Below are 17,222 nucleotides of genomic sequence, written 5' to 3'. Positions count from 1 at the left end.
TCCTCCCTTTGTCCCCTTTTCTCTCGTTCCTCTATGGCTTTCTCTTTCCTCCCATCTGCCCCATTCCTAGGGTAGGGTTGGGCTGCTCAACACTCTGGAAATGGAACATTTCTGAAGACTTAACATTTGCAGGTCTCAATCATTTTAATGTTCTCCTTCTGGGAGTCACCAGGTCTGGGGAACCCTCCCCAGACCCCTCTTCCTACCCCTGAAGTTCCATCATGCCCCATAGCACAGGGCCTCTCCCACCAGCATCACCTGGGATAGTAAAGTCAACTCTCTCAGTCCCTGCCTTGTCACCTGCCTCGTGCAGCATCTCCTGCTGACAACTAGAGATTGCAAAAAGCTGCCCCAGCATTATGGAATCTTGGTCCTTGATTTATGTAAGCATGTTTCTCCCCAGAGGCCTCCAAGAAAATAACCCGTGTGACTTAAAATTAAACTTCGGCCCTGCCTGAGTGTGGTTTAGAAAGGACAGAGACTTCAAGCCCAGAGTTTTAATGTAAAGCAAATCCTCCCAGCGACAGCCTTGTTCCCACTGCCTGGCCACCAGAGATCGGTGTTGCTGTTTTCCTAAGTCCTTAGACTGTTGGCAAGCAGGAAAACAGCTCAATTAGCACAAGGGGACTGCATCTGTGGATCCCAGGGATGGTCTCATGGGGCCAGATTTCCAGATGTGTTCAGTCCAGGTGTGAGGGATCCCAGCTAGATGAGCAGACAGAAGACTTGAAGTGGTGGGTACAGTGGGCAAGAAGGGGTGCCCAGGGCCCCCCAAACCACCCGCTGTGGCAGGGTTATATGGCACTCTGTCTGGGACCTATTGCTAAGAGAAGTCCTACAATGATTGAGATGACGATGACTTGTCTCTAAGTTGTGTATAATTTATAATCATTTTATCCTCTTAACGGTGGTCAGTTTCCTAGTTGATGGTTAAGAGGTGTCTCTGCCAAGACACTCAAGAAGCTAAGGAGTGAAAAAGCAGACAGTCCTAGAAAGGGAAGCATGTGGACAGAACTCTGTGCCCCACCCATGCGAGACAGACTCTCAATGCCACCAGCTCCTCCAGAACACTGGCTTGTGCCTGTTGGGTGAAAGTGGCAGCCAGGGCAGATGTATGTCCAAGAGGGATACACTGGCTTAGCAGGTTAATAACCTGTAAATTGCTCAGGAATCTTTAATCATCATAAGAAATACCTTCTCAAGAGGCTGAAACAGAAAAACTCAGTGAAAACTCAGTGTTTTCCTTGCCCTTTTGTGAAGATAGGGACCCATTTTAGTGGGCTCCCTTTGATTTTTCTGTGGTAAAGGTCTTCTGGGATTAAAAGAGAAAGGCTTTAGTGATCTAACAATTTAAGAGAAATTTCCAGAACCACCAATACATCCTGTAGCCTACGGTGGTAAATGTTTTTGCTCAAGCTGGAGTCCTGTTTGTTGAAATACCATACTGTGTGGAAATACCAGAGTCCTCCCATATCCTAGAGGTCACTGAGGAACTGCTCCTGAGGACTATGTCCTCCATGACTCCATGGGTATAGGGTATCAACTGAAGGCTACAGGAGACCATGAAGGACATACATTGGAGACCAGAGAGATGATCCCACTGCCTGCTCCACAAAGAAATAAAGCCAGAAAGGAGAGTCATCCGAACTCCTTGGAGCACGGCTGCTGCCAGATGCCTAGTCACCTGACCCCACTGACTCTGTGATCACTGACTCTGTGATCGTCATGCTGGTACACTTGCTTCTAAGCTAAGAGGCTGGGTGCTTCTCAACATTTAATATCTGCGGTTCACTTCCCACTGGGAGCCACAGAATTAACTCATGTGCTCTCATCCTTGGCTCTGGCAGGTCTGGAGTGGTGTACAATAAAGCCAGAAGGGAGAAAAAAAAATTCCAGGTCTACTCATGAAGGCAGCCCTCTCCCAGACCGGTTTACTCCTGCATCAACTGTTTGCATCCAGGTGGCCTAAAGACCTGCTTTGGGATGACCCTAACCACGTCACCAAGGGCTCAAAAATTATGCTCCCTCTCCTTAACAAGAAGGTGGCACGTGGCTTCAATCCCAGCACTCCAGAGGCAGAGACAGCAGGATCTCTGAGTTTGAAGCCAGCCTGGTCTAGAGTGAGTTCCAGGTCAGCTAGGGCTACACTGAGAAACTTTGTTGGTGTAGCCAAAACCAAAAAAAAAAAAAAAAAAAAAAAAAAAAAATAAGCTCATTGAGCTCATTGGAGTGTGAATTGTGAATTCTTAATTATGCAACCGCAGAGGCACAGAGGTACAGTCCATACTTTGGAGTAGCCTCTCTCTATGGTTATCCCCAGATATACCAACCACTGGGCTCAAAACAGCAAAGCTTGTGTCCACCGTATAAATTATTATTTGGTAAATCAACTGCAGTTTGCCTTCCCAGGTTGGTTGGTTGCCTTTCTCCTTTTATGTAAATAACTAAGAGCATCTTATGTAAATCTCACAACAGAAATCCAACAAAGAAACTTAACCCTGTGAATCCGCTATGGCCGAATGGGCGTGTCTGGGCAGAACAGATCAGGAAGACAAACTCCTCTGAGAACCCAACAGCATCAGTGACCACGAATGGCTACTTTTGACAATGAACCAACTGCACAGAGTTCCTCCACTTTCACCTGGGAATGGTTCAGGTCCCTGTTCACACCACTGTCAGGGTGTGCCTGTGCAGTTAATCACTGTGAAGTTCCTTTGAGAAAAACAGAATATGAACATACACTAATCTGTCTCCAAATTTAGATTTTCTCCTTTACTGGAGTATCATAATTCCATTAAAGTATACACACTTCTAAAACGTGTGAACGGAGATACTCCTGTGGAGGTTTTCTGCAAACCTCCTTGCCTTCCTTGGCCTCTTGCATCTGAAGCCACAGACACCTTCTTGATACACTATTCCATAGATGGGGACTCTTTGGGGTCTCCTATGCAGCACAGAACATGCTGGGAAGGGTCCAAGCTATAGGGTAGAGGTAGATCCAAAGGGGGTGTTTGTATTTGCCCAGGTCTGAACCCAAACTTGTGGGGTGGTGGGAGGGGGCCGGTGAGCCAACAGGAAGCAGAATTACCAGCCTCAGTACAGAGCCCTGAAATGAAGCTGACTGAATGTCCCAGGGGCCAGGGTCTATGTGACTCCCTTCCCAGGCATCAGACTGGTGATATGGGAGCTGTCTGTTGTCCAGAGGTGGAGATGGTGAGGAGGGGCAGGAGGGACAGCAGAAGGCATGATGAGATGGTGTCCCAAAATGAGAGGTGTGTGGAGGCTGGGGCTGTAAACATGGAAGCAGAGGGATCCACGGAGGTCTCTTCTAAGCTTCACCCGTTACCACGGGGGAGCTCCTCGGGAAATACCCTGCATTTGAAGAGGAAATGCTACCAAGCCTTCTTGCTTAGAGACCCCATGGGGGGACCTGGCCCCAAAAGAAGGAAGACAGAACAGCAGATGCCTGGATATGCCGCTCCAGGGAGCCCTCCCAGCTGTCAGTGTTGGGGGTGGAAGAGAAAGGAATCTTTCTGTATCTCCTTCCTCCCTTACTTCACTCACACTCCATCATGCCCCTCCCAAGCCCTGGGCCCTTAGAGCTGGCAGCAGGGCCTCTCAGAAGCCTGTCCTAGCCAAAGTGACCAACCCAGACGGTGCAATGGTGTCTACCTGCCGGGTTTTTGGGGGAAATTGTTTTAAATGATGGGCAGAACTGGGGACAATGCGCTCAGCCTTGGGGAGGCACACCAGGAGGAGGTACAGCTGAATGGAGGAAGGCGTAGACGAATCACCCTCTTTCTGCATTCCACTTCTCTCTGGAGAGCTCCCCAGATCCAAGAGCACTCACAAAGGAAGATGAGGTTCTCCTGTATTCCCTTCCTGCAGCAGGCATTGCTTGCCTGTAGCCATGTGAACCTGGGACTTGGAGGAGACAGTTCCTTCCTTCACCTTCTTTAGATATTTGGGGATTGCCTTTCGTTTCCCCCACTGGAATCCACAGTCCAACCTCAGTGTGACCAATAGGGGCCTAGCGACAGCTACTGTCCAGAGTACTGGACTCTGCAAAGGTTAGAAATCCTCAAGATAGCCCGTTTCCCACTGGGCCTCTACCTCCTCCCATCTTCTCAACGCCAGGTCTTACTCTCTCCCTTCCCCTTGTTGGAGACTCCTTAAGGCTGCGCTGTGATGTCAGGGGTCAAGGCAATGAGTGCTTGGTGTAAGACATACTGGATGGACCGTTTCGCCTAGTTGAGGTGGCACCTTTGTTCTGTCACCAAAGCCAAGGTTGAGAACAACTTCTAATGAACATGTCTCTGCTGCCACACTCTTGCTGGGCACTTCATTTGAGGATGTGGGTAGTTCCTGCAGCCTTGGATTCTATGCCCTGCTCCCGGGGGACCAGCTAGAAAGGGTACAATGTGTGCAAAATTGGGAAGTATGCAAAACATGCTGACTGACCCTAGGAAGCTGGAGGGCCAGGGCCCCAAAGCCCAGCTCATGGGGCAAGGAAAGCAGGCAACACCAAAAACATAAATCCTTCCCTTCCTCCCTCCTCCCATGAAGAGGTAAGGAGGGGTAAGAACAAGCCCGTTATAACAAACAGGCAATGACTAAAACATCTCCGTAGAAGGAAAATGTAGCCAAACTCCCCTAACCCAGGACAGCATGGAGGGACAGGGCTCTCTGGAGGAGGCTGGGCCTAAGGAGCCTTTTCCACTTCTGACACTGGGTACAGTGGCCTGTCTCCCCTCCCCAGGGGTCTTGTGAATGGCCCTATGGTTCAGAAACCCCCACCTAAGACAGCCATACAGAGATGGGCATGTGACACTGGGATCTCTGGCGCCCCCTACAGTCATCCCACCCAAACAGGGAAGTGGCTTTCCTTGCCTGTTTGAATTGTTGCTGGTTAAAGGGCCACCTGAAGATGAATGGGAGAGGAGCGGAGCCTGTCCCCCAGTGTCCTGCTTAGGCTCCCTGATGAGAGAAGAATATGAGGGGCAAGGGAGTGTTGTGGCATGAATTAACATAATGACTCAAAACTGCGCTAATGTTTCACAGCTTTTTTTTTATTAGCAATACCAAGATAACTTATTGAAGCATTTTTAGTATTGTTTTACATTCCATTCATAAATGACCTAACTTGTAACTCAGCATACAGCACACGGAAAGATAGAGTTTGACACTTATGCAGGAAACTACAATTATGATAACTTACATGCCTTCATTACCAGGAACACCTTAATGTATCTTCTAATTATTTCAACAACAGTCTATTCCAAAGCACAGGATAACCCGGTACACGTTTACACATTTTGCTTCAATCACCGTTTTTTGAGTTGTGAACGTCAAGGGGCTGTTCGTCGGGGTTTTACTGTCACCTGTCCCTGGTTAATACGACGACCTGACACAATATTAAACTAGCAATATTTCTGCTTAAATACTATGGAGAAAGGTAATTACTGCACTTTCTGTATTCTCCTAAAGTGTTACAAAATACGTGACAATCAGACACAAGCAAGGAACGCTGACAAGACTATTGTGGGGCCTGGCCCTGTGCACTCAGGTGAGCTGGCAGGACAGGCACACTGCCCCCAGCCAGGTTTCCATTGGTCCAGGACCCTGCCACCCACCAGGATTTGTCAGTTGGGATTTGTGACATGGAGTGAATCTCCTCTCCCACTCGGGTTACTAAGCACTTACATCCTTTACTACCAGGAGACATTGGGGGGGGGGGGACAACATCTTTAGCCGCTCTGATTCTACACAGACTGTGGGCTGGTGTGCTGTGTGCACACACATACCTGTGCTGGGAGGAACTATTTACTCAAAAATGTGTGTATATGTTCTTCTGTTGACTTTGCACGGTTAACAAGCTGCAGATAGACCACGAAGGAGCACGAACAGACAAGGGGAAGTCCAGACAGAGTGACTAGGACATGGGGTTGTCACTTACCTGAAAGAAAACGTGTAGATTTATTAATCCAGAAACTGTTTGGGGCTAGAGGTGCTTGAAAGTGAGGGCAAGGCCATAGTCCCTATTGTTTAATAGACGGATGACAATAAAGTAATATTTATAAGACTTTGTCTTTCTGTCTCTGGCTAAAGCAGGAATAGGCTATGTGATTAGAGCAGGCTAGCAATTAGGTATGGAGGTATTGTTGATCAGCGCTAAGTAATAGAACATAATTACTACCTTATTTGAAACCTGGGCTTTGCATACAATGTCTGATAAAAAGAAGGGAAGGAATGAGGGAAGGAGGAAGGAAAGCAAGAAGGAAGAAAAAAAAATGAAAGCATCCTGATTTCTTCTGCAGCTGACATGTGACCTGAGTCTCGATAGGTGGCTGTCATTTCCAAGCATCGCTGTCATTCAGCAGACTAAGGAAGCAGATGCCAAAGCTTTAGCGCCGGCATCCTGTCCCCACTGTCACACACCAGCAGAGTGAAGAGGAGGAGAGTTTGGATTCCACCAGGATGTGTCTGTTCTGACTCCTCCTCAACTCTCCTCCTGATCCCAATCTTAACTCATTATCAAAGGAGGGAAATACACAGATTTTTTTAACAAAACACTTGGCTGCAATTCCTTGGTTTTGTGCAATCCCAAAAGAAATATGGACGCAGCCACCAAGATGAACTCTACCAGACTTTTCTCCTATTTCAGAGGCAATGTTGATTCAGACAGTAGCTTTTGGAGCCAGAACGATGCAGCAAAAGGCAAGAAACATAAACAAGGCTAAATGTCACTAGTGTTTGCCGACTCACAGACACCATCCATTTGTTTGTTCTGAAATGACGAGTGGACCATTTGGCAAACACAATGGCATCCCCACAACAGTTCTGTCATCCTGCCGTGCAAACGACATCACACCAGTCCCATTTCCTTTCATTTAAAAAGCGGGAAGGAGAGGGAAAGGAAGCTGTGAGATTTGGTGGAAAAAGCTGTCCTTAGAGGGGCTGTCACAACACAGCCCTGCAAGAGGGCAGAGGAGAGTCTCCCAAGGGTGTCAATGTCAGTAAGGGACCCTACCTACAGGATGCCACCCTGGTCCATTCAGCCAGACACTGACTCTATAATCAGCCGTGAGGTCCCCAGCAGCTCGAGACAAGCACAAGGTGAGGATTTTTCTGGAATTTAGGGGGCTCTGCCCTTGCATTTCATAGTGAGTCAAATGGCCCTTCTGACCAGGGAAACACTACTCCCGGGAATGGGCTGGACCACAGAGGCTGAAACAAATCTGAAAATGGAAAGATTGGGCCAGGACAGAGAGGGAAGCACAGTTCCTTGTCCAGCCTCTCCAGGCTCCTGAGGATCTCAGCAAAACACAAACCCTGGATAGAGAGCAGCAGGGACCCCTCAGCTCTCTCCACTCCCTGGCTTCCCACCCTCCCCGGAATTGGCTGGATTTTGCCTAGACACCCACATACATTGCAGGATGAGATTTTGTGATTATTGTCCCATGCCATTTTCCTAATGGAACCTACTAGATTCAGGGACACAGCATGTACCAACTACTTCCAACAATACATTACAGCCCATGCTCAGGTATCTGTAGGCCTTATATTAGATTTGTGGTCCTTCGTATATTGTGACAGGTGCTATACTGGCTAAGTTTATGTCAACTTGACACAGACTGGATTTATATGTGAGGAGGGAACCCCAACTAAGAAAGTATCTCCAAAATATCTGGCTGTAGGCAAGTCTGTAGAACATTTTCCTAGTTAGTGATTGATGGGGGAGGGCCCAGCCCCTTGTAGACGATTCCATCACTAGACTACTGGTCCTGATTCTATAAGCAAACCAGCACACGACACCCCTCCATGGCCACTGCATCAGCTCCTGCCTCCAGGTTCCTGCCCTGCTTGAGTTCCTTTTTGGTCATGGTGTTTCACTGCAGCAATAGAAACCCTAACTAAACAACTGCCCCGGGCCTTAGCCAGTTGGGGGGGTAGGGGGGGGGGAGACAAGGAGATGGGACTTATTTCTTACCTCCTAAGCACCTGCTTTATGTCTGGAACTGAACTGAATCGAAATAGCAATGGTCACCACTGGGTTGGTGACATCATAATGATGGAGATTCCTGTGCACTGACTGTGGCATAGGGGCATGAGGAAACAACTCTCCATCACACTGATGCCATCTCAGTGCTAAAGGGACAAGGGCAGCTTAAAGACGTTGGGATATACCAGCACCTCTGTCTGCACCTCCAGGTGGACATGCATCTGTGCTGGGGGCATCTGCCCCAGGCTCTTAGGTGTTTGCCATCTTAATCCCTCCCTGGACTGCTGTCTGTGGAGAGTCAGCTGTGCCAAAGCTAAGTCACGGCCACTCCGTCTCTTCCGCCTGTGTAGTTGTGAGGAGATGGGAAGGGGTACCCCTCTGGAAGTCCTCACCCAGCTTCCTACGGAAGGCCTACTTGGCAGATGGAGTCCTGCATTGGCTGGCGGAAGCCCTGCCTACACCATCTCTCTGTCCACTGGGACAGTGAAGGGCAGGCTTCTCCACCTCTTACTCTGGCAATGACCCAGGACCACTTCCCTCTTCACACTAGAGTAGGGGCCACCGGTTCCAAGCTGTCCCTTGCTTTAATTCATAAAGTTTCACTGGTATACAGTCACGCCATCTACAGCTTCTTCAGCGTCATCGGACAGAGCAGAGTGGAAATAAGAGGGTGCCCATGACTTGTTACATGTACCCTCCAGTCCTTCGGAAAGCATGTGTTGACACAGGCTCTAGGCTGAAAGAAGGGTGTTTTCAGACTGCCCATGCAGAGAAATCATGGTGGGACAGAGGTCACCTTTGAAGATAATTTGGTTTGGTTACTGTGTCTCATCAAATCACATCATACATTTCGGAACGTATGATGTAACGAGGTTTTGATGCTGCCTCTTGGGTGTGGGAGGTCGGTCTCCATTCTCTCATCCTTGCAAATCGCAGTGGGCTTCCATTTCATTATTTGGGCTGAGGCAGTTTTGGAATAAGGCCTTGGGGATACTGGAGCTACTCCTGTTGGTGGCCTTGTCTCCCCACTGACTTCCTCCCATCCATCAGGGGATCGCTTGGTCTGACAGCTACTGCACACAGGGTTTCATCACCAGCATCGGCGTGGTGATGGATCCTCCACATGAGGCTGGGCGTCAGTGAGTGGTAGCAACTCCAGGGCAGAGCTAAGGGTAGAGGAATTGTGCTCCCCCCACCCCCCCCGCGCCTTCCTGCCCCTTAACTTGACAAGAATTTTGTGTCATCTGTCCTAGCCCTGAGGATTCAGAAAAGGACAGAGAAAATCATGTTTGGGAAAGCTAACACTGAAATTCCTCGCAGCTCTGTCTGGCTGGTCACCTCAGTTCTAAAACGGAAGCTTAGGGGTCGCTTAATTGACTCCACTCATACACAAGCCCTGGGATGAAATGTGGTGGTTATTGTTTCTATGCGGTTATCTCCAGGTGCTCTGTAGATTGACTGCCCTGTGTGTGTGTGTGTGTGTGTGTGTGTGTGTGTGTGTGTATTTGCACACGCGTGTGCGTGCACTCATGCCAAGGCTTGTGCCTCCCATACTCTCCTGGATCTCTCGGCAACATTTCCACTGTAGCTCCTCAAGTTAGACAAGCAGCCTGCCTGCCCTGCCTGCCCTGCCTGCCAGTGGATGGACAGATTTCTGGCTTCACATGCCCCCTTCTTCAAATACCGGTATGAGGCCTGTCCTGTTGCAAAGCCAAGGTCAGATCCACTCTAATGACATGATAAGGCATAGCAGAGCTGTCTGGTGGCATTTCTTCGCACTTTTTACACTGTGCAACAGAAGAGGCGTGTGGGGGCATCCCTGGATCCTAAAAGTTACCTCCAGAAGCTATAACGTTTTGGCCAGAATAGGATGTCATGTAATGAGATCAGACCAGTGGGATCTGACCCTCTCTAATAGGGACTTAATAAGCTGCCCTCCAACTGACTCAGAGATGACTCGGGATCTCCCATAGGATCGCCTAGGACAAGTCCCCGACACACTGACACACCAGCCTCCAAGCAAGGTCCTTTTGAAAAGTTAGCATCCTGCCCTCACTATGTAATTTACGATGGAACTCTCATCACAAAAGGGATGGACCAACTTGCTCTGCTTCGGCCAAGTCAGAATGTATTAGTTATAAATGGAGAGTGCACACTGGCCAGGGCTTCAGGTCTAAACACCTGGGGACTTAATGACCAAAGTTCTTAGGAAGCAACAGTGTAGTAATTAACATATCACCTGAACAACTTTCAACACATAGTCTTACATACATGCAGGAGAAAAGACACATTTTATGATTTGCTGGTGGGTTCAAGAGCGGTTCCTGATCCTGTGGGGGTCTATGTAATGCAGGCAAAGTTGTTATGCATTGTTTTCCAAGTACTTGTACATTGTGGGAGAAGAGAGTTCTTCCTTACACATAAGAACTTGAATTACAGCCACCAGAGGTTCTAGGGCATCCGAGTGGGGTTCCAGGCTCACTGGCCTGATGAAATGAGGCTCTAAACTCTGGGATAAGAAAGCCGGGAGTAAGGCATAGATTGGGCAAAGGCCAGCTCCATGAGGAAGCCTAGCTACTGGCTGGACCCGTTCAAAATTCACATCTACTTCAAATGAGGCGGAGAAGACATAAAGGTTGGGGATAATTTAGGGCCCGTGCCTTGAAGCTGGTGTCAGTCGGGCACTTACAATCTGCAGTAAACTAGACTTAGGAAGAGAAAGCCACGTGTTTCCCTCTGAAATACCAGTTCTCAGCCAGCATGACCACTGTGTCTCTGGGTTCTAGGACACCACCACACCCAGCAAGGATATGAGATTATAATTAATTATTCTGGGCCTGATGCCTGAGGACCAGAAGATAGGAAGAGACATCCCACCCTCTACCATTCCATGGCAAGAAGCTTCTAGAAGAAATGGGGTCATTTGAAATACAGAAATGATGCTCTTTGAAAACAGGTGGCCAGTGGCCAGAATGAGGTTTGGTATTTTAGTCTGAGGACCCAGACCCTTGACGGGGCTTGCCACCAAAAAGCCTTCCTACCTTGCTGGCCCAATGGTCCTCATGCACTTCTAAAGAGTCGGGGCGGGGCATGGCTTGCATCCCAGAGCCTGTTCCCGAATAAGCTAGACTGAACAGTGTTTTACATATACCATGAGAATGTTATGTGAGTGGTGTGAGCTGATGTCTGGGGAGGAGTTAGAAACTCCAGAAAGCTCTGCGAAATCTCAGGGGACCCAACACCTCCCTTCCCCGTGTTGCCCCCTCCACCCACTGCAAAAGGACACCACTGGACAAGCTTCCTCAAGGCAAGCATCTTCCACACTGATAGGAAGACGAGAAAATTAATGGGGATAATATGCACTCATTTCAGTAATAATGAGCTTATGCACATGCCAGGTTTTGATCTTTTCTGATGCACAGATTCCTGGCAGGGACCATGGTCCTATGTAGGTAATTGAAAGAACTGAAAATAGGCTTTTAAAAAAAATCCTCAAACAACAACAACAATAGTAATAATAATTATAAAACCATTGCAACCAAACTTCAAAAAAAAAAAAAAAAATGGAAAGAAAAGAAAGAAAAGTAAAAGATTTAAATACCATTCTGTTCAGAAGGGGGCGGGGAGGATTCTGAACAGACATAAGTCCCTTCCCTTCTTTTAAATATTGTTTTTAACAGCTTCTAGAGTAATGAATTGCACATGGTTAAAAATAGATCCGGGGGTACTGGCTAATGGGGCCGTGTGAATCATTCAGTATAAGGAACCATCAATATTTTTTTGAGCTGTCATAAATCCATTTAGTGATTTTTGACAATTCAAAAGGTATTTCTGACTGCTTGATCCACTTCTTAGTGAATTAGGGAATGACAGAGAAACAAAAAGAACTTTATCGATTTAGATTATAAACTGCCTAGCTTCATGTCTTCCGCTCTGTGCTGAGGGAAACAGGATGCTGGGGTTCAGAAATGCCCCCTTGAGCCCACCCTTCCTCTTTTCCCCTCTTCCTTCCTTCCACAGAAGAAGGGTAAAATCTCAGAACTTCTGCCGTGGGATTTTGGTGGTGGGGGTTGACAGGGAATAATACACTGAGCCCCTCTTTGCAGGCCAGACTCCCACACATGAACCCCTGGAAGCCAAGAACATGACGCTGACCCTCCCTGCCCAGCCCAACATCCATTTGATCCAATTCAGGTTTAGTATTGTGCTTTGTGAAATCTGGAATTCCTATGGGGTAACAACATCCTTCAAGGAGGGGAAGAGGTGCTGATTCACAAGATCAGACAGGACAATGGACAGACAGGCTAGACAGACAGACACGGACAGAAGGCAACAACAGCAGAAGGCCAAGATCACAGTAACTGCCATTTGATATGTCACTGGTGAGTCACAAACATCCCGAAGCCACCGCCCTAATTTGGAGAGACTGTCTCTCGACACAGTTAGTGTGATGATTTTTAGTATCCTCTAAGTCAATAAAAAGAGCCTAGGGAAGTAGATTTGGCTTGGAAAAGAAATACACGATTCTCTTTAGGCATTTTTTTTTTTTTGAATGAGTTAAAATACTGGGAAGTTTGCAAGTCACCACGCTTGTTTTTGTTTTCGTTTTTTAGGGGAATTTTCTTTCCCTCCTCAACTTATAGATGAAAATGAGAGGAACACTCCTATTGCCTCCTTCCCATGCCTCCGTACAGGCACTGCACAGAAAGCTGGACCGCAGAAGTACGAGGCTTGACTTTTGTGATTGTCTACACTGCATATATTAGAGCACTGGCTTTTTTTTTTTTTTTTTTTTTTTTTTTTTTTAAGGTTTGTTTAAAATTTACTAGTGGGTACATCAACCCCATTTTTTGTTGTTGTTGTTGTTGTTTAAATGCACAATTTAGCCGTGATGTTTTTGGGAAATGAACTGAAGGAAGAGGATTCTAAAACTTACCACACAAGTCTGGCCTCTTGATACATCCAGAATTTGCTGTGCTGCTTGCAAGCCCGTTAAAGGCTGCTAAGCCATCGGCGCTGTAGGCCCTGAGGACCGACAACATGCTCATGGGTTTCTCCAACCCTGGGGGACCCCGCTCCGGCTTGGGCAGCCCCGCTGAGGGGTCCTGGGCAGGGAGGAGGCCTGGGTCATGCCACTGTTCCTCTGGCTGGGCTAAAGGTGAGACCAGTCCCTGGATGGGCTGGGAGGCGCCTGGGGGCAGCAGGCTGTCACCGCCCTCATTGCTGCCATCCTTGCTGAGCGCAGGCAGTGGCTTGCTCATCACTTCTGGTTCCGTATCAATGTCCTCGTCCTCATTGTTTTCTCCCTTGGAGGAGTCCATGTCCTCGGAGGAAGCAATATCTGAGAGGTCATCAGTAGTGTTTTTATTCGTGGTTTCCGGGATCAGGAGAGGGCTGTCATCTTCCAGGTGGGGTTTCCCAGCAGGATTCTTGCTGGAGCAGGAGCCAGGGGCCCCTGAGCCAACCATGGTGGGGTAAACGCCAAATTGTTTGTAGAAGTCAGATGGAAAGGTACAAAAGGCAGGGTCCATGTGGCTGGGCCACTGACCACTCTTCTGGTCCCCTAGAGTCTCTTTGGCCGGTCCTTGGGCCATCTTTTCGGGAGCAGAGTCTAGAGCACCCACAGTGCTAGATAGGGCCATCTCTTTGTTTGATTGTATGGAGGGCGGTACAGAGACCTTGCTGGCCTCCCGCACCTGTTCTTTGCAGTTGACTGTTACCCCTGGCGGGTGATCTTTGCGTTTTGCTTTGCCTAGGTGGTTGGCCTGGAGGTGAAGGGCCATAAGCTCCATGGAAGATGTGGTGAAAGCACAAAACAGGCAGCCATGCCACGCAATGCTGTCTTGCATGGTCACAGAGGAGCCAGGGAGCGTGGTGGCATCTGGCCGCACGGACAAGTCCAGGGGCTCATACTGAGATTTCTCCGACTTTCGCTGGGAGGGCTTCCCACTGGCTCTCTCCTCTCCACCATCCACAGCGTGAGCTTTCATGGAATGGACATCAGATGGGACTTTGTCTTTTGTGTCCTTCTTCTTCAGAGAGCTGAGGACAAAGCTGTCCATGAATGCCTGCAGGGACCCTTGGAAGTTCACACCATTGCTCACAATGCTTTGATAAGCCCTTCCGATCTCTGAGAAGTGTGAGCTTTTGGAAGGAAAGTCGGAGCCTTTCAGGCCATCTGAAGACAGCTCTGAGGACATGCCGGTGGCCTGCCCTGAGTGATCTCCGGAGGAGAGCATGCCTGATGTCCACTGCTGAGAGGCAGGACCACCTCGGAAGTCGATTCCGGGGAGACCCTTCAAAGCCCCTCGCAGGATGTCTGGCCTAATAAACAAAGGCGCTTTGCTGGAGGTCTCATCTTTGTGCTCTTGGTTTGGGGGCTGTCCTGACAGTGGCCCAGCTCCATTCTGTCGCTCCCGATGATGTCGTTCTAGGTGATACTTCAGAGATGCTGACTGTGTGCCGGCGTAGTCACAGTGAGGACACTTGTAGGGTTTCTCACCTGCAAGATACCGATGGAAGAGAAAACGAAGTGTTTATCTCATTTTTGGTGTGTAGAACAAGGCTAGAAGGATCAACATTTGTTCTTTGAAACAAAGCAGCCCAAACTAATAATTAGCTAGAGAACGACTGTTTTTTAATAGAAGAATAATTTGTGCTCTTAAGCTTTTTTAATGATTTTGTACCATTGGGGACTATTGAGGGATGACACACTATCTACACACAATTAGCTATCTTTTTCTTTATCTAACATGTGAGAACGGCTGTAGATTTAAAGGCTATGATTATGAAAATTAAGCATAATAATTTCGACCACAGTAATCATTAAAAGTAGAAGTTTAAAGAGACGGAGTATGTAACAAATGAGTGGCTTCGAATATTTTGTGTATACAAGAGCGCTAGAATTTGTTTAAATTATACACATGGAAACCATTTTTAAAACCTAAAAATTCTATGGCACTGTTACGCAAGACTGAAATGAATGATTTAAGCCTTGCTCCACAGTAAATCATGGATATAATTAGCAAATGGCATTCCGCACAAGCAATTCATCATTATTTGGAGGGCACCATTCCAGACGGGCTCTGATATCTGCAGACCTACTGCATTGTCTCTAAATAAAGAACTATAAATACCGATTCTATAAAATATTAATATCATTACAGTGCAGTGTGATGGCGGGATGTAAAGACATATTGTTAAGATGAAAAGCAGCCGATAAAACTTAAGAGAAAGAGGAGTAATAAAAAAGCACAGAGTATATTTAGTTTCTGGATTTGGAATTAACATTATCTACTGGTCTTTGTCGAGCCTAAAATTTGTACTAATGGCGGTCCTGACGCTGAGGTAGTAAGCTGTGTAATTTACCTGTAATGGGCGCTTTCTGGAGAACAAAAATAGCTTTAAAGTGTGTTTTGGAACATATATAAGATTATTTTCGTGAATTAAATATTTATTTGAATCCAACACCCAACTTCTATTGTTCTTTGTGTGATGAACAGGAAGTCCCTTAACAGACAACTTACACTCAGGGCAGAGGAGGAGGAAAATGGATGTGGATTTAAACACAATCCCAGAATTTGCAGGCAAGACTGGGTCTTTTCTAGACCTGTACCCAGAAAGCTCTGGGGAAGAGAAGAGTAGTAATGACAGCTTTTAGCTCAGAGTTCTCTGTAAAAGTCTACAATAATTTCTCTAGGAAGCTTAAGCCCTGTCCCCTGCCCCCACACACATGCCCATCCCCATTACCTTGTCCTATGCTCTATCTCTGAAGACATTTCACTGCATCTAGTCTTGGGAAATACCATGCAGAGGCTCCCAACTCTCAAGGCAGAGGTTGTTCCGGGGCTATTTGGAACAGGGACACAAACAGTCCAGGTACAGAGCAGGAGACACCATGTGGATTGTGTGCTTGACCTAAGGGACATTGCACCGGCCACATTCAAATGAGGGCACCCAGAGCTCTCAGTGCCTGCCACTAGCAGCTGAGGACCCCATGGCTACTTCTGTGCCCTTTGGGTCTACGCTTTCCACAGCTGTCTTGGCTGCGTCAAAACTATAAGCATGGGGCTGGAGAGATGGCTCAGCAGGTAAAGGGCACTGGCTGCTCTCCCAAGGAGCCTGACTTAAGTTCCCAGCATCCACATAGAGGCTCACAGACATCTGTAACTCTAGTTCCGGATGATCCAGTGCCCTCTTCTGGCCTCTGTGGGCATTGCATGCACATGGTGCACAGACATGCACGTAGACAGACACTCATATATGGAAAATAACACAAAACAAACAAAACCAAAAAATTGTAGACAGAAAGAGGCAAAGAGGAAAATTTCTCATTTATAAGGGCCATTTCTCTACTCTGAGATTCAGGCACCCAAGAGGCACTGCTGCATGGGCAGGAACCTTTGGAAATATAAAGTGCATCTGATCAGCTGATGTCCCAGCTGACTCCATTTGCCTGAGCCTAGTGACTGGGTCCAGTGAAGCGGTAGGCGTGGGGGCACTCCTCTGGAGTCCCAGACCAGAAACTCAGGATCCCGATCATAGGTCAGTGCAGACTGGGTAGGAGGGTGCAGCAAGTGGACAGCCACTTGCTTTACTCAGTCATAGGGCATAGACGAGCAGGTACCCGAGATGCTCAAGTTGCCACCTGGAAGTGACAGAGTGCATCTGATGGAGGGTCTGTAGACAAAGCATGGGGTGGGCAGGGCAGGACCACAGGATGTGTGTTTATACTTCCCAGGACTATGTGTTTGAACAGTATGCTGGGGTGTTGGTTTTCAGTCCACCCTGTATAAGGCAAACAGTAGGGAGTCAGGGAAGGCACCAGTGCTGGGTGGGTCCCAAGGTCTGGGATGGGGACCAGAGGCTGGCATTTGTACAAAGCACAGCTTGCTTGTAATTCTGGCGTACATACCGAGAGGACTCTTCCTGCAAAAATCAACATGGAGCTGCCTGGAAGGCTTTAACAGGTGCTGAAATCTGGCTCTCTCACCCTGTTCTGAACTAAAAGTACCAGCAGGGCTCCCGGTCTTTCCAAATTCCTTAGGAGCCCCTCTGCATCGCCTGCATGGGGGGCATGGTATAACTCCCTAAGAAATGCTTCCATGGTGAGAGCTGTGTGGCACCTTTGCAAGGAAGACAAGCTAGTTCCCTGTGAGGTATTTGGAGAGTCTGAAATGGAAACTGGACACCTCATGCTTCTCTGTACTCCACGGATATG

The 17,222-nt window shown here is 47.8% G+C and overlaps 1 protein-coding gene across 5 annotated transcripts in view; it reads right to left on the bottom strand.

Annotated features, from left to right (window-relative positions):
* Positions 1–17,222, bottom strand: part of Znf536 (zinc finger protein 536) — a 442,803-nt gene that overhangs the window by 141,958 nt on the left and 283,623 nt on the right. For 4 of the 5 annotated variants that reach the window (XM_051207054.1, XM_051207056.1, XM_051207055.1 and 1 more), the window contains one exon: positions 12,939–14,504. In XM_051207054.1, the coding sequence (XP_051063011.1) occupies positions 12,939–14,504 (1,566 nt within the window). Of the gene's footprint in view, positions 1–5,773; positions 5,957–12,938; positions 14,505–17,222 lie in introns of those variants that run through there. The other variant, XM_051207057.1, reaches the window with a different exon arrangement.

Source organism: Phodopus roborovskii, unplaced genomic scaffold (genome assembly GCF_943737965.1).
Source record: "Phodopus roborovskii unplaced genomic scaffold, PHOROB, whole genome shotgun sequence".
NCBI lineage: Eukaryota > Metazoa > Chordata > Mammalia > Rodentia > Cricetidae > Phodopus > Phodopus roborovskii.
This window is presented reverse-complemented; position numbering and strand designations above follow the sequence as displayed.